This window comes from Caretta caretta, chromosome 12 (assembly GCF_965140235.1).
Source record: "Caretta caretta isolate rCarCar2 chromosome 12, rCarCar1.hap1, whole genome shotgun sequence".
NCBI lineage: Eukaryota > Metazoa > Chordata > Testudines > Cheloniidae > Caretta > Caretta caretta.
Window position 1 is genome coordinate 41638591 of NC_134217.1, and position 18358 is coordinate 41656948.

At 45.3% G+C, this 18358-nt stretch overlaps 1 protein-coding gene across 4 annotated transcripts in view; it reads left to right on the forward strand.

Annotated features, from left to right (window-relative positions):
• The window catches only part of NFAT5 (nuclear factor of activated T cells 5), a 146280-nt gene that overhangs the window by 74832 nt on the left and 53090 nt on the right, over positions 1–18358 (forward strand). For all 4 annotated transcript variants that reach the window (XM_048870695.2, XM_048870698.2, XM_048870697.2 and 1 more), the window contains 2 exons: positions 1496–1688; positions 10793–10983. In XM_048870695.2, coding sequence (XP_048726652.1) covers positions 1496–1688; positions 10793–10983 — 384 coding nt within the window. The remainder of the gene's footprint in view (positions 1–1495; positions 1689–10792; positions 10984–18358) is intronic.

Here is an 18358-nt window from a genome sequence, read left to right on the forward strand (position 1 = left end):
CTGTTCACTATTGGTAAAGGTGTTTATCAGACTTTGGTTCATGATATTCTACAAACCTCCACTGTATAAGGTCAGTGAGACAGTCTCTCTTGATCCTTTAAAATGGACAAAAAAATTGATTGTGAAATGTTATACTTTGGAGGGCTTCTTCATTCAGGTTTTAATTATGGAACTGATCACAAGATACAGTACGTTTGAAGACCAAACACCTGGGAAAAGACGGTCTTGTTGCATGCACTGCGTTTGTTTTAAAATCAGTGCAATTATGGCAAATCATCTTAAGCCAAATACTTTTGAAACAGCTTTTTCATATAAATTTCTCAATCTGATCTGACAGAAATTGCCAAATACTAGTTGTGAACTTGCATGGTCATGCAAATTCAGGAGGAGACAGGCATGAGGCTGTTTTTCTGTCTAAGAAGAAATTTATATAATTTAACCTTAATTCTGGTGAGGTTTTAGGTCATATTACAAATATGCATATCATTTTCCCTACGTTTTCTGATTATACAATATACTGGGAAGACCATATATGTCTTCCTCCTATTATTAATGTATTCTAGTAATGCTAATTGGTTTCCCCTCTGCTATTTATGTGAAAAACAGTTCATATTTTCATAGAATGGAGGAGACAGGGAAGCGTTGTCCTGCCTTACCCTCCAGGGTTCCTTCTCTGTCAGTGAGACAAGTCTAACTTCAACATTTGCTCTTATAAATATTTCACCTGCCATTTTATTTTTTTAATCTATGGCAAGGATGGGCAAACTTTTTGGCCCGAGGGCCACATCGGGGTGCAAAACTGTATGGAGGGCTGGGTAGGGAAGGCTGTGCCCCCCAAACAGCCTCGCCCTGCCCCCTATTCGCCTCCTTCCACTTCCTGCCCCCTGACTGCCCCCCTTAGAACCTCTGACCCATCCAACCCCCCCTGCTTCTTGTCCCCTGACTGCCCCATCCTGGGACTCCCCCTCCCCAAATCACGCCTCCTGGGATCCTATCCCTATCCAACCCCCCTTGTTCCCTGTCCCCTGACTGCCCTGACCCCTATCCACACCCCCACAGTCTGACAGGCCACCCAGGACTCCCACACCCTATCCATCCCCCCCGTTCCCTGACCACCCCAGAACCTCCGCCCCATCCAACCGCCCCCTGCTCCCTGTCCCCTGACTGCCCCCTGGGACTCCCTAGCCAACTTTTGCACTGCTGCACACATGCCGCCACTGCACTCTTACCATGCTGCTCAGAGCGACAGGAGCTCGCAGCCCCACTGCTCGTGCGGCGAGCTGAGGCTGCGTGGGAGGGGAACAGCGGGGGAGGGGCCGGGGACTAACCTCCTGGGCCAGGAGCTGAGGGGCCGGACAGGACGGTCCCGTGGGCTGGATGTGGCCTGCAGGCCGTAGTTTGCCCACCTCTGATCTATGGCCCTTCTTTACATTGATTTGTTTTTATATGGGAATTTCTTATAACATGTTCTCAACGGTCTGCTTGGACTTCTCAGAGCATCAGAAAGCCAGAAAGGAGCCGGAGGGAAGAAGAGCCCGATGCTGTGTGGTCAGTATCCTACTAAAAGTGAAGGCAAGGAGCTGAAGATTGTGGTACAGCCGGAGACCCAGCACAGAGCTCGGTACTTGACTGAGGGTAGCCGAGGCTCAGTGAAAGACAGGACACAACAAGGTTTTCCAACTGTAAAGGTAGTCTGTTTATAGTAGTACAGGGTAATGATGTGGGGAAAAGGGTTAATGTCATCCTTGGATGTATATGCAGGAGTAGAGAGTAGGAGCAGAGAAGTGAATTTACCTCTGTGTGGCTGATTGGTTAGACTGTTACTGGAATACAGCATCCAGTTCTGGAATCCACATTTTAAAAAGAGGCTTCACAAAATTAGCGAAGGCGCAGAGAAGAGCCACAAAAATGAATTGAGTGCTGGACAAAATGCCTTACAGTGCAGGCATGTCTACATTGCAACTGGAAGTGAGCCTTGCGGTGCGGGTAGACAGATTTGTGCTAGCAGAGCTCAGGATAGCACGCTTAAAACTAGCTGTGTGGAGGACACGTTGTCTAGCAACCAGAGCTTAAGCCATGGGGGTTGTGTGGGCTAGAGCTCAGTGGCTAGCCTGACTCTCTGCTGGCACCCAAAGTCCACACAGCTAGTTTTAGCAGCTAGCACAAGTCTGCCTACCTGGGCTGGGAGGCTCGCTCCCAGTTGCTGTCTAGACATACCCTGAGAGACTTAAGGAGCACAATCAATTTAACTTCTCAGAAAGAAGATTTAGAGCTTGCTTGATTATAGTGTACAAGTATCTTCCTGTGGACAAAATACCAGACACTAAAGGTCTCTTTAATCTAGCAGAACAAGAATTAATGGCTTGATGTTAAAAACAGACAAATTCATGTTAGAAATAAGGCTTCGATTTTTAACAGTGAAGGTGATTAGCCATTGAAATAAACTACCCAGAGAAGTAGTGCTTTCTCCATCTCTTTAAATTTTCAGTCCTTATTCATAATGAGTTCCACAGATGCATGACACTGGGTCTCTGCTATGTACAGCCAAGGAGTGAGACTGAACTGGTCAGTCAATGCCAGGAGAGCAGTGGCTCCACCTCTGAGAAACTGCCAATTTTTCATCTGCTTCCTTAGCTGCAGGTAGGCAGACCAGTTCCTCCCTGCTTCAGAACAAATGCAAAGAAGAGAAAAGAGGTGGGAAGGAAGGCTTACATCTCCAGGCTTTCAGGGTCTGCCTTCATTAGCAGAGTGGGTTCCTTTTCTCCTCATAGTTATTGGGACTCTCCATGCCTCCTGCTCACCCATATAGAATGCAGCATAGTGGAAAAGGCCAAGAAGAGAAGGAAAACCAGAAACTGTCTCCAGCATCTCCCTAGTGACTGTGTGCCTTGGTGGAGATCTGTGTCTGTTCCATGGAGACCCAAGCCTCTCTGAAGCTAAGGCAGGGTTTCCTGCAGCCATCCCTCCTTGACCCAAAGAGCACCCAGGAAGCAGTGGTAACAAAATCACCTAGGCTGGCACAGGCAGCTGCCCCAGACCCAGCATGAGTGGCAGCTCCCTTCCCTTCTCTGGGGAAGCATAGTTTGAAGCAAAATATCAAAAGGCCAGTGAAGCTTTTCAGGCATGAAAACTGCCAGGGTGCATCAGGACTACAACATAAACAAACATGAACTGTCCTCTACTACCCCAAGGGCCCCTACAGTCTTTAACAGGCAATTCTAACATGGATGGACAGTATTGCAAGTCTGGTCCCCCTCAACCTTGGGAAGATGAGCTTCTGTTGCTTCTGGGAATCAGTGATCTCCTATGTAGATATTCTTAGTGACCCTCTGCTTGCGTGAGTTTCCTCTTCTCTTCTGCTCAGTGATGGTGTCTCTCCTTAGGAGATTTCCAAGTTATTCAGATGTTGGGTGAGTCTGAGCAGATTCAAGTCAGGCTTCCCAAAAGGTAAACCAGTCAGGACTGTTGTCACCACAGATGCAATCTGGAGGGATGGGGTGCTCAGACAGGGACAAAGATTGTTCAAGGGATCTGGTCCAAACATGACAGACAACACCTGAGCCATGTCACATGCCAACAGCACTAAAAGAACCTCACCTCCTGATGATTTGTGTAAAGAGGAATCTGGAGTCACTTCGCTTCATAACCAAAGGGAAATGATTGTAGTTCATTCAGCCAGCATAAGTTAGACCGTTCAGTATGGGAACTACGCGCAGGGGTGTTCTAATTTCTGCTAAAGGAATTTAGTCTCCAAGTGATAGATCTGTTTATTCCCCACCTGAATTACAAATTTTCAGTGTTCGTCTTTTGCCAGTAGAATCACAAATCTAAAGCAACAGATGCCTTGTCACAAAGATGGCAAGATATGACTTCCTTCCCTTTCCTCTTGTCACTAGAACTCTGTAGAAGATCAGAAGAGAGCCAGCTGCGGTAATTCTGGTACTCCTGTTTTAGCCAATGAGGCCTTGGTTCTCAATCTCCTCAACATGGCACAAAGACCTTCCATTTGCATTCCATCCAGAAGGCAATCGAAAAATATGTCTACCCAGAGGAAGAAAAAACACAAAAAAATAAAGATCCCTGGTAGTGAGTCTTGGAGCCTGAATCAGCTGACTTGGGCTCATGCTGTGGGGCTAAAAATAGCAGTATAGACATTCTGGCTCTGAAACCTAGTTAGGGGTAAGGGTCTCAGAGTCAGGGCTCCAGCCCGAGCCCTTAGATCTACATTGCTAGTTTTAGCTCCATAGCATGAGCCCAAATCAGTTGGTCCGGGCTCTGAGACTCGCTGCCAGGATTCTGTTTTTATTTTTTAATTTCTTTATTTTTTTGCTGTGTAATGTACCCTAATATGCATAATTGTTCCTTGTAATAAGAATCCAGCTTTTTGAATAGAGCCTTTTAAGCCAAAAAGGTTAGTCAGAAGAGGTAATATCCACACTTTTAGCTGTCAGAAATAAATCTACTAACTCGGTGGATTTTAAGGACCTCGTTGAGGTTTACCCATTGGTACCAGGACAAGGGTTTCTCTGCTACCATGGATTCTTGAATTTCTTCAAGATGGACTCAAGCTATGCTGACACCCAAAAGTCAAGTTGCTGCTTCGTCTAGTGTCCTTAGCACAACAGACAAGTAGTGGATTTCATCTTGTCCAGAAGATGGTATGCTTTTTTGAGAGATTGGGTGGGGGGGAGGAGAACAGGACGGGATGGACATCCCTTTTATGTTCTCCTAAAGTGCAGAGTTCTTGCATGGGATCTTAACCTGATTCTCAGTTCCGCTATAGACCCTCCATTTGAACTGCTCATGAAAGTATCTTATGATTTTCTAACCATTAAACTGGTCTTTTTGTTAGTAATCCCATGAATTTGCAGGTGTTTGAATTGGGAACTCTTCCTGGAACCTGAGTGCTGCATCTTCCATAAAGATAAAGTCAGATTCAGAACCAGAACCGATACTGCCTTCATACCAAACGTTGACTCTGTGCTCTAGAGAGCACAGGATATTATCCTTTCATCCTTTTACCCAGCTCCATTGCATCCCAAAGAGAGATTGTGGTACACTTGAACATCTCACAATATATATCCACTGCACAACTTGGTTTAGAAAGACAAATAATTTGTTCTTTATTATCTGGTTCCAAAGGGAACAAAGGCCTCAGAATCCTCCATTTCCAGGCTGAGCTGTTGTATCTCAGAAGCATGCAAATAAAAAAGCATAACTCCATCTTCCAAAATCAGAGCTCACTCCCTCAGAGATATTGCAATTTCCTGGGCAGAAGAATCATATGCCTCACACAAGGTTTTAGAATAAAGTGATTAATTAAACAGTAATAAGTCACTAGGACTGGAATGGATTCACCCAAGAGTTCTAAAGGAACTCAGATATGAAATTGCAGAACCACTAACTATGGTACGTAATCTATTGCTTAAATCTGAATCTGTCCAAGGTGACTGGAGAATAGCTAATATGGTCCAGATTTTAAAAAAAGGCTCCAGTGATGATTACAGACTGGTAAGCCTAACTTCAGTATGAGTCAAACCAATTGAAGCTACAGAAAAGAATAGATTTATCAGACACATAGATGAACACGATGTGTTGGGGAAGAGTCAATACAGATTTTGTAAAGGGAAATCATGCCTCACCAGTCTCTTAGAATGCTTTGAGAGAGTCAACAAGCATGTGGGCAATGGTGATCCACTGTACTTGGACTTTCAGAAAACCTTTGACAAGGTTTCTCACCAAAAGTTCTTAAGCAAAGTAAGGTGTCAGTGGGCAAGAGGGAAGGTCCTCTTGTGGATCAGTAATTGGTTAACAGATAGGAAACAAAGGGTAGGAATAAGTGGTCAGTTTTCACAGTGGTGAGGTAAATAGCAGGATCCCCCAACAGTCTGAACTGGGATCAGTGCTGTTCAACATATACATAAATGATCTGGGAGAAGACGTAAACAGCAAGATGGCAACATTTGCAGATGATACAAAATTACTCTGGATAGTTAAATCCAGAGCTCTGCAAAGGGTTTTAAACGGGTCTCACAAAACTGGGTAACGAGGCAAGAAAATGGCAGGTGAAATTCATTGTTGATAAATGCAAAATTAATGCACTTTGGAAAACCTAATCCCAACTATATATACACATTGATGGGTTCTAAATTAGCCGTTACCACTCAAGAAAGTGATCTTGGAGTCATCGTGGCTAGTTCTCTGGAAACATCTGCTCCATGTGCTGCACCAGTCAAAAGAAGCTGACAAAAAATGTTAGGAAGCATTAGGAAAGGGATAGATAATAAGTAAGGCTACGATTTTGTCATGGATATTTTTAGTAAAAGTCATGGATAGGTAATGGGCATTGAAAAAAATTCACAGAAGCTGTGACCTGTCCCTGGCTTTTACTAAAAACATCCCTGACAAAATGGGGAGAGAGGAGCGTCCAGCACCCAGCTCCATGATTTCTGCAACTTCTGTGACATACTCAAAACCTTAATAATAAGACAGAAAATATCATAATGCCACTATATAAATCCATGGTATGCCTGCACCTTGAATACTGCATGCAGTTCTGGTCACCCCATCTAAAAAAAGATATGTTAGAATTGGAAAAAGTACAGGGAAGGACAACAAAAATGATTGAGTATAGAACAGTTTCAATATGAGAAGAGATTAAAAAGACTGGGACTAGTCATCTTAGAAAATAGATGACGAATTGGGGGATATGACAGAGGTCAATAAGCAGAGCCATCCCTTGGGTACGGTGAATTGGGGTGACTGCTTCGGGCCCCACGCTTTCAGGGGCCCTGTGGGCCAGTGCGATTGGCCGGCACGGTTGGTCCTGGAAGTGACAAATTCATCACTTCCATCCCAAGCCTCTTTCCCCCACCCCACCCCCGGGACAGCCCTGTTTATAAGTGAAGAAATAAGTGAATAAGGAAGTGTTATTTATCCCTTCTCATAACATAAGAACCAGGGGTCATGCAATATAATTAATAGGCAGTAGGTTTAAAATACACATAAGGAAGTACTTAACCCAGTTCACAGTCAACCTGTGAAACTGGTTGACAGGAGATATTGTGATGGCCAAAAGTATAATTGGATACAAAAAAGAATTAGATAAGTTCATGGAGGATAACCAAGATGGTCAGAGACAGGACCTCATGCTCTGGGGTGTCCTTATATTTCTGACTGCCAGAAGCTGGGACTGGATGACCGGCTGGATCACTCGATAAATTGCTCAGTTCTCTTCATTCCCTTTGAAGCATCTGGCACTGGCCACTGTCAGAAGACAGGATACTGGGCTAGATGGACCATTGGTCTGACCCAGTGTGCTCATTATGTTTTTACGTGCAAGGAAATCTGTAAAGTAGCCACCTGGTCATCTGTTCATACTATCTCCACATTCTACATCCTGGACATGCAGACATTCTGATTCTGCCTTCGTTAGACACGTGCTCTTTGCTGTAGCATTCCAGTATTTACCTTTTTGTATATAACATATAGTTGCCACCCTCCCCCTAGTAGACACTGCTATGAAAATCCCAGTGTCATGGATCTTTGGAACTCATTGTGAATAAGAATAGGAAAATTTATCTGTGCCTTACCTCAAAATTGCCTTTCTTGGAGTAGGAGGGTCCACAGATCCAACCCACTCTGAATGGGCTAATTGGGGAAACACATCGGATTATTAATTGCACTCAGTTTATTATTCACTGAATTCCTTGCTCTGCAGGAGTATTGTTCTACTTAATCTTACTGCTTAATTTTCCTTACTAGCACAGAGATGTATTAGGCTACAGAAGTGTCTCAACTGGGTGTTTCTTGGAAGTGGAGCCACTCCTCCCCTGACACTGATTGACACATTTGCTCTGCCTCCAAGACTGCATGTACAGACAGACAGACCCAGTGTCATGTATTTGTAGACCTCATTACTCTAAGAAGGAAAATTTTCAGATAAAGCACGTGTAGATTTTCCCAATCAAGATTGGATGCCTTTCTGGATGGTATGCTTTAGTCAGACAAAAGTTACTGGGCTTACTACAGAGTAACGGTGAAATTCTGTGACCTGTTATATAAGAGATCAGAATACATGATCTAATGTGGAAGGATGTGGATAAATTGGAGAGAGTCCAGCGAAGGGCAACAAAAATGATTAGGGGTCTGGAACACATGAGTTATGAGGAGAGGCTGAGGGAGCTGGGATTGTTTAGCCTGCAGAAGAGAAGAATGAGGGGGGATTTGATAGCTGCTTTCAACTACCTGAAAGGGGGTTCCAAAGAGGATGGCTCTAGACTGTTCTCAATGGTATCAGATGACAGAACGAGGAGTAATGGTCTCAAGCTGCAGTGGGGGAGGTTTAGATTGGATATTAGGAAAAACTTTTTCACTAAGAGGGTGGTGAAACACTGGAATGCGTTACCTAGGGAGGTGGTAGAATCTCCTTCCTTAGAGGTTTTTAAGGTCAGGCTTGACAAAGCCCTGGCTGGGATGATTTAACTGGGAATTGGTCCTGCTTCGAGCAGGGGGTTGGACTAGATGACCTTCTGGGGTCCCTTCCAACCCTTATATTCTATGATTCTATGATTTTATGAATGACCCCTTCTGGCCTTAAAACATAAGAATCTATCTATATGGGGATATATTTCTGATAGTAGAGGGCTCTTTAATCTAGCCGATTAAGGCATCATAAAATCTAGTCGCTGAAATCTGAAGTGAAACAAATTGAGACTAGAAATAAAGAACAGATCTTTAACAGTGAGGGGAATTAGCCACTGGAACAACATACTAAGGGATGTGGTGAATTCTTTATCATTTGAAGTCTTCAAATCAAGACTCGATACCTTTCTAGAAGATATGCTACAGTTAAAACAGAAGTTGTGGACTTGATGCAGAAATTATTACAGGTTTTTTGGCCTCTGTTTTCAAGGGAGCCAGAGTGGATGGTCATAATGGTGCCTTCTGGTTTAAAATCTGTTGAGTCAAATGCATGCACAGTTGACCTTTCTCTGCTGTGAAACATCATATATACTTTCATTTCTAGTTTGCTGTTTAATGACCGTGTCATATACACTTTGAGTAGTTGGAGTAATTAGTGTAACATAATCCTGTCTTCAATTTTTTGTTAATATATTTGACATTATCATAATGCTGTTCCTTCATGTTTCAAGGTAAATTAAAATGCCAGACAAAAACAACCTCTATCTATCCACCTCCACTTCCCCCAAAACTATAATATAATATTAAGACAATTATGTACTCAATTAAAAAAATCCAAGGTGAAAGCATCTGACTAAACAAGTCTGGAAAAAGTAAGCTTTCAATTCACATCTAACAGTTCCATGGTTGCTCATGATGCTGCACAGAAAATCCTTTATTGCTCATTGAAGAAATACTGAATATATTTTAGAAAGGCATCAGGAACGGAGAGAACAGTTTCATTAGTTCTTGCCGTCTAAGTAAAAGCAGAGTCCTGTTTGTTAAGATATTTGTCAGGAAGTAGACAAATTACATTGTGTATGTACTGATGTCTCATTAAAGATATGAAAAATCCTCGTGAAAATCATAAACCAGACACTATTAGACTTGTATAAGAGCTGTGCACAAGAGGCACTGTAAGTGTGTAGGCTGAAGATGAGCTTTGTTTAAACTTGAAAGCATAGTTGGTTGGAATGGGAATTTGATTTTGGATACAATTATAGCTGGAGAGGTTCTCGGAATAACTTTTTATCAAAGGGTTGCAACATGAATGGTGCAATGAATTTCATATCCAACTGAACATGTAAGTGCCATTAGTAAAACAATGATGCAAAAAACCTGTTCCTGCTAGTTAATAGGAATTGCACTTGTAATATTGCAGGATGTTTGATCTATTCCCTGTGAACCAAACCACAAATTTAAATTATTAATTAAAAGTGGGATTAGAGAAAATATTGGAGAATTAAATCACTATATACATTGAGTGATGGGTGTTTTCTCAAATATAAAATTCCTCCAAACCAATTAATCTTTTGAAAACCTTTTTCTTAATTGCTCTACACCTCTGTGCAATTTCATAGAAGTATTTTCATTAGTTAACGTGAAATTGTTACCTTGAACTGCATGGCATTGTTGTGATCGAGGAGTTTCTGAAGTGGCTTCAACAGGATTAGGATCACTATGCAGAGTATAAAAGAACAAACAGTATTAACAATTAACATTTTAAGAGCTCATTAATCTAATGTAGAAATATATTTTTATAAAAAGCTTAGGAATGGTTATTTCGTTTGAAATTGGAGTGTAAATTTACATATAATGCCAACACTTAGTCTTATAAAGTCCTGTAATACTCTAACACGTTTTTCTCATGGCATAAATGTATTCTCCTGCAAACTGATTGTGGGTAGCACATTAATACTGAACGTATTGATTGGCACCTATGAACAGATGTCTCTAAGAAGCCTTTATTCATAAAATATTTTGACAGTGAATCAACATTGATCATACATTTTAACTGAGAATGCTAGTTGCTGTTTACTTTATATTTTTTATGGAAGAATAAATCGGGTTTTGAAATCCCTGAGGCTACAATCTAAGCAATGTGATATTAAGAAGAACAAAACATCAGTCTGCCATTTTGTAAATTTATATAGAAATTCTCTGCTTCCTCCCTCCTTGGAAATTGTTCATTTACTCTCAGTCAGTTTTTTGGAGGTTGTGTATCTTTTAACTGAAACATTGCAATTCAGTTGTACTGTTTTTAAAATGTCTTATTTCATAATAAATTATAAGGTCAATTTACTATCTACTTCTTGTTTCTTGGTTCTAGCTGGAAGGTCACAATGAGCCAGTAGTGCTGCAAGTGTTTGTGGGTAATGACTCTGGTCGAGTGAAGCCACATGGGTTCTACCAGGCCTGCAGGGTAACTGGGCGAAACACTACTCCCTGCAAAGAGGTGGACATAGAGGGTACTACGGTTATAGAGGTTGGCCTTGACCCTAGCAACAACATGACACTTGCGTAAGTAATTCTTTTTGGATTGCACTGTCTTTCTGGGATGAAACAGTAAGACAGGGGTTCTCAAACTGGGGGTTGTGACCCCTTAGGGGGTTGCAAGGTTATTACGCAGGGGTCACGAGCTGTCAGCCTTCACCCCCAAACCAAGCTTTGCCTCCAGCATTTGTTAAATGTTAAAAAAAACTTATTTTTGATGTATAAGGTAGGTCTCAGTCTGAGGCTTACTATGTGAAAGGGGTCACTAATACAAAAGTTTGAGAACCACTGCAGTAAGAGGTTATTTTTTGCTTCAGGAATCAAGTCTGAAGGTGTCATTTGATGTTATGAGAGGGGTAGCTGTGTAAGTCTGTATCCACAAAAACAACGAGGAGTCTGGTGGCAACTTAAAGACTAACAGATTTATTTGGCCATAAATCTGCAGAAGTGGGTTTTTTACCCATGAGAGCTTATGCCCAAATAAATCTGTTAGTCTTTAAGGTGCCACTGGACTCCTCATTATTTTTGTTAATTTGGTGTTATCTTAAATAAGAGAGGTTTGGGTTGTTGTTTTTTTAACATATGTACAGTAGGGAGCAAGATAATAAAGACGAAAAATAAGACTTCCTAAATGTAGTCTGACATAATTAAAACTTTATGGAAATAAATTGCTTTTTTATTTATTCACTGAATAGCTTGCTTCCAGCATTTGTGTGAAAACAAACTGAGTAGACGGATTAAGTTTTATAAGCAAGTCACCTTCAAAATACAATTTTTTAACTTAATGTTCCCCTTCATTAACTTGCTTCCAGAGATTCTTTTTGGATTTGTTCATCAAACTGTTTTGAAAGCAGTTAAAATATGAATACCTTGACACAGAGAGAATACTAGTGAGACAACATAGTGTAAGGAAAATGTCTTAAAATCCACCCTAAGCTCACCCAAAGTGTTTTTTTTACCCAATGTTCACTTTGTGTTCTTCGAGTTATTGGTCATGTGTATTCCACAATAGGTGTGCGTGCTTGCCACGTGCACCGGTGCTGGAAGTTTTTCCCCTAGCAGTATCCGTAGGGGAGAGCTCCCCAGCGACCCCGGAGTGGCTCCTCCATGGTGCAGTATAAGGGGAGCTGCGTGCTCCCCCCACCCTCAGTTCCTTCTTGCTGCCAGTGAAGGTGCATCGGAAGTACTCTGCTCCTGCTTTGCTGTAGCTCGTCCCCAGAACTGCTTGTTCGTTCAGTGTTAGTACCTGTAGTTAGTAAGCTGTTCAGTTAGAGAGCCTGAGCCAGGGCATGCCCCGCTCCCCAGGTTTTAAGTCGTGCAACACTTGTAGGCGATGTATGCCTTGGAGTGGCCTGCACGCAGGCTGTTCACGCTGTTTGGGAGAAACCCATATCAGCGATTGTTGCAAGATTTGCAAGTCGTTCAAACCTCGGACCAAGAGGGAAAGAGACGTTAGGCTCCGGGCCATTCTGATGGAGTTGGCGCTGACCCCGATTCCGGCGCGCCGCTCTGAGCTGGCACTGCGGTGTCAGTGCACGGCACCCTTCCGGAGTCTCCCACTAGTTGGCACCGCTCCCCGTCCATGGGACACAAGAAGGCAAAAAGACGCCGCTTTCGCAGCCGCACTGAGGAAAACCCGGGGCAGAGGCTAGACCCATGTCAGGCAGTCCTCAATCCTCTCCGGCCTCTAGGCCTCTGACTCACATAGAGCGGAGTCGCTCGGTCGCTTCAGACCAGGCCTCCCCGGATGCCCTCTCTGCCGGAGGCCCTGCAGGGGGCCCGGGATGAGCATTGGCCTGCTGAACCCAGGGTTGTGAGTTCAATCCTTGAGGGGGCCATTTAGGGATCTGGGGCAAAAATTGGGGATTGGTCCTGCTTTGAGCAGGGGGTTGGACTAGATGACCTCCCGAGGTCCCTTCCAACCCTGATATTCTATGATTCTATGTCCTGTCCATGCTGGTACCAGGAGTGCCGCCAATGTCAGTCCCGTGCTCCAGGGGCAAGCCACCGCTGGGATCTCCACAGTCGCCCCCGGCTCAGTACCGGTCTCGGTCTCGGGAACGTTCCTGACGCTGTTCGTTGCCCAGCAACCGTTCAGGTCAAAGTCCACGTGGATCACCCTCGACTCCCACCAGACTGTCTGGTTGGATGCCATCCGACCGAGACTCTTGGCACCGCTCCACTTCAAGGAGTGAGTACTGACAGGACCGAGGCAGACGTCGCCAGAGGCCCTCATCTCAGAGGGGTTACCGCAGCTGGTCACGGCACGGACGTCGATGCTGTTACCGCTTGGAATCCCACTCCAAGACCCCACCAAGGCATCGCTTCCGCAGCCCCAGGCATCAATCACTGGCATCTCACCGTCACGGGTCCGCCCATTGGAGCCGATTGCAGAGCAGCTGCTGCCGATGGTACCGGTCCTCCACGTTGGGATCGCGGTCCCGTGGTTGGTGTTGCTCCCGGCACTGCCGTTCCTTCCGGTCCCAGGACAGCGGCAGGTCATTCATCAGCCCGGCTTCAGCTCGTAGTCATCCTTCCATGGTCCAGGCCAGCCAGGCCGAGCAGCAGGTGCCGCAGCAAGTGCAGTGACTCCAGGCCCCATGGCCGGCCCAGTGGTACTAGTGGGCACTGTGGCCCCCGACGCAGCCCCCGGTGGGGGCTCGTTTGGTAGCCGGTGCCTCAGAGGCAACACCGGCCTCCCTCTCCAGACCTCCGAGGAAGGAGTCAGTGGGACGTACATCCTCTGCACCATGCCCGGAGACCAACCAGGTGGTGGACCCTCCGGTGCCAGCGGACACCCAAAGTACCGCACCGGCCTCCTCGCCCTCCCCAGAAGAGGCGATTACGGCCCCGCCCCCCACAGTCCCGCAGGAGGACTTTAGGGCCCACCAGGAACTCCTAAAAAGGGTGGCATCACGCCTCCACCTCCAGGCAGAGAAGATGGAGGAGCCCTTGGACTCCCTGTTTAATGCGCTGTCCTCTTCAGTACTGAGCAGCGTAGCTTTGCCTCTCCATGAAGGGGTGGCAAAAATTTCAAATGCCCTGTGGCAAATACTGGCCTCATTGGCCCGTCTCCAAGAGGGCAGAACACAAGTACTTTGTACCCGCCAAGGGACACGAGTACTTATGCACCCACCCGGTGCTCAACTCCCTGGTGGTTGAGTCGGTCAAGAACGGAACGGCAGGGCCAGCCAGCCCTACCCCAAAAAATAAAGATTCATGGAGGCTGTACTCTTTTGGAAGAAAAGTTTATTCGTCCTCAAGCTTCCAGTTACGAGTGGCAAACGACCAGGCTCTCCTGGGCTGGCATGAGTTCAGTCTGTGGGGCCCCCTGCCCAAGTTTGAAGACTCCCTGCAGGAGCATGATAGGAAGGAGTTCAGGGCGCTGGTGGAGGAGGGTACAGTGGCTGCAAGCAGCTTCAGATGCGGCGGATATGGTCGCACCTCCGCGGTTTCCATGAGAAGGACGTTGTGGCTCCTGCTGTCCAGGCTGCCCAGTGAGGCGCAGGCCATCATGCAGGATCTCCTGTTTGATGACAAAGCTCTGTTTGCGGAAGAAACGGACACAAAGCTGCATGGTATAAAGAACTCCCGCACGATCGTCCAGACTCTGGGTCTCTATGTTCCGGCTAAATCTAAGTTTAAGCCGCAGCAAACTCTCGCTCAGGCCTCCCACCCGAAATACGAGGCCGCCTATAAGAAGGCGCGGGACTATAAAAGGCGCCCTCAGAGGCAGTCAAGGCCAGCCCCGCAACCTGGGCCTCCAAGGGCAAACAGGTGGGGAAAAGGCGATTTTGATGGGACGCTTAGGGGTGCCCCCCCCAGTCCTCAGGGATCAACCCTCGGACGAAGCCCTGCTCGAGCAGGAGGTGGGGCAGCTCTGGAGCCTAGGAGCAGTGGAAGTGGTGCCCGGGGAATTCAAAGGCAAGGGGTTCTATTCCCGCTATTTCCTTATTCCAAAGGCCAAAGGGGGACTCAGTCCCATCCTGGACCTGCGAGATCTAAACCAGTTCGTGATGAAGCTCAAGTTCTGCATGGTCTCCCTAGCCTCCATCATCTCCTCCCTGGATCCCGGGGACTGGGACGCTGCCCTTGATCTGCAGGACACGTACTTCCACATTCACATATTCGAGGGACACAGACACTTCCTCCTTTTCGTGGTGGGGCAGAATCACTACCAATCTACAGTCCTCCTGTTTGGTCTGTCCACTGCCTCCAGGATATTTACAAAATGTATGTCGGTGGTAGTGGCCTACCTCAGGCACCGGGGGGGTCCAGATTTTTCCCTATCTGGACGAGTGGCTGGTCAAGGGCAGCTGTCGGTCGCAGGTGAGGGATCATGTGACGCTCCTCCTGTCCACGTGCACCGCCTTGGGCCTGTTGGTAAACGACACCAGGTCCACGTTAGTCCCGGTTAAAGGATGGAGTTTATGGGGCGCTCCTGGATGCCTCTTCAGCCACAGCTTCCCTCCCACCAGACAGGTTCGAGATGCTGAAGGGGCTCATTGACACGGTCACAAGTTCCCGGTGACAACAGCAGAACATGGAAGGTGGCCTTCCTGGTCGTGATCACGTCAGCCAGGCGAGTCTCGGAGCTCAGGACCCTGACCTCCGAGCCTCCATACACGGTTTTTCATAAGGACGGGGTCCAGCTCCGCCCACACCCTACGTTCCTCATGAAGATGGTCTCCGCCTTTCCCATGGGTCAGGACATTTTTCTGCCAGTCCTCTGCCCCAAGCCCACGTGTCCAATGAGGAGCGCTGTCTCCACATGCACGATGTGCAACGGGCTCTGGCTTTCTACCTGAGCGGAACAAGCTGGTCAGAAAGCCCTCGCAACTGTTCATCGCTTCGGCTGAGTGCATGAGGGGTTGGTCGATCTCCACTCAGCGGCTTTCCAACTGGATCACTTCATGCATCTGTATCTGTTCTGAGCTGGCGGGTATCCCCCCGCCACCAATTGTGAAGGCGCACTCAACTCGAGTACAGGCCTCATCTGCCTTCTTGGCCCATGTCCCCATCCTCGACATTTGTAGGGACGCCACGTGGTCTTCGGTTCACACATTCACTTCGCACTATGTGATCATCTCCCAAACCAGGGATGACGCCAGGTTCAGCAGGGCTGTCCTCCGTCCTGAGAACTTGTGAACTGCTACCCACCTCCAACAGATATAGCTTGAAATCACCTATTGTGGAATACACATGAGAAATCATTCGAAGAAGAAAAAAGTTACCTTTTCCGTAACTGGTGTTCTTCAAGATGTGTTGCTCATGTCTATTCCACATCCCACCCTCCTTCCCCTCTGTCGGAATTGTCTGGCAAGAAGGAACTGAGGGTGGGGGAAGCGCATAGCTCCCTTTATACCGCACCATGGAAGTGCCACTCCAGGGGTCGCTGGGGCGCTCCCCCTATGGGTACTCCTAGGGGAAAAACTTCCGGCACCGGTGCACGTGGCGAGCACGCACATGTATTGTGGAATAGACATGAGCAACACATCTCAAAGAACACCAGTTACGGAAAAGGTAATTGTCTTACACGTCTTTTTTTTAAATGCTTTTTCTATCTTTAGTTTTTATATTAGAGTTTCACATTCTTTGTTTAGTGTTTGCAACATTGTGTAAGTACTTGCAGGACATGAAGATTCATCAGTGGACTTAGTCTTGCAGTTGTTCTTTCAACTTTTTTTTTGAGAGGCAAGGAAAAAGAGGGAGATGCCTTCTCAATTAGTGTTTTTAGAGCTTATTGAAGAACTGAGTCCAGCAGGTTTTGGATTTGTCCGTAGTGAGAAGTGCGGAAAGAGTTTTTTAGCACTCCCCCAGCCCAGTTTGTTTTGTTACTGTCCAATCCATCTGACAATCCTTTAACTTTATCTGTGAAGCTGGCAAAGAATCAGGCATTTATGACAAAGTACAACTATCATCTTGGTTATAAAATGGTCACTTTTCAGAAGCATTTAAACGGTCCTTTGTTGCCACCATTCAGAGGAGTCTAGAGCTCTCTAAATGCATTATTTGGACTCTGATGCTTAAGGCTCAGCTGTCCATTCTGTTTAGTGAGTAAGCACTATGCCTGGCTTTGTAATTTAGGATTTTATCCTAAAGTATGAAGCAATGATCTGGATCTCTGACCTAATTAATACAAAAGGAATAAAAAGAAAAGTAGGATTAGCATCTGTTCTTTGAGCTCAGTGATATCAGCCTGAAAGTCTTGGGCCTCTTTAGAGGTTACTGAAAGTTAAATTCAAGCTCCCTCAACTGGAAAGGTCAAATGACCATCTGTGACACTGACTTACTATGTTTTGTCACTAAGGAATTGGAGGAAAGGTAAAAGAATACCTCCATGTTCTCCCATTCCAGGGACTTTGCTCATGATATTGTTAAAACAGGAAGTATTTTCTGGTAGATCTAGAAATTATAGAACCTGTTCTCATCAGGCAAAGAGGAATCTGTTTCTTATTCTTGATATTTCTTTATTACAACAGAGATTTTAAGAATAGGAAGTGATTAGAGACAATTGTCCCAATTTGTACTTAAGACAACTTAAGGGATGATTAAGAGGATCAGTTTCCAAATAGTTGTTGTCAATGCCACCTCCCCCTGCTTCTTTAAATGTATTGGAAATGTCACTAGATTTTTTTTTTTAAGTAGGTCAGATTCATTACCAATACTGGGTTCTTTATTTTATCCCTTCTTATGCCAACTGGTATTTTGTCATGACAGCCCCATGAGATAGCACGAAATGCCATGCACACCTATGAAGACATGGTCTGCAGCTGTATCTTTATCTGACTGGTTACTAAGAGGTGCGCGCGCACACGCACACACACACACACACACACACACTACGATTATTGTCAGTCTCTGTTCCTTTATTCCAAAATTTGGCTCATCTACAAAGAAGAATACCAGCTGTTTTGCTTGACCATCATCCTTCTGTTTTGAATGAAGATTTTTAGGTAGCAAAGATTTTTCCAGTGTTGTGTCTCATTCTGACTTTCTCTTCATATGATAGCTTGAGCTTTTCTCAAACCATTTCACGGTCTATAAGACTATACACTACAATTATTACTATTCAGTGATGATCTCCTTGCAAAGACTCCATTCAGTAATCTGACTTTCTTTCTCTCCAGTAGAAGAGCAAGCTTTCAATGTTAAGGGAGTTGGTTTATTCCACCCAACAGACTCCACTTTTCAAAGCAATCTTAGTAATAGGTATGCTAAACTAAGTATTGTTTGGCCATAAGAGAAGCCGTCACATCCATGTACTTTGTCTGTAGAAGATATCTAGCAATTGTATCTGCATCTTAGAAAAAAGAGCCGTATATTCTCTTTGAGTAGTGTCTTTTACGGGTGCTCCACTGTAGGTGTATTTGCGCCCTCTCTAACCCGATATTTTAGGTAG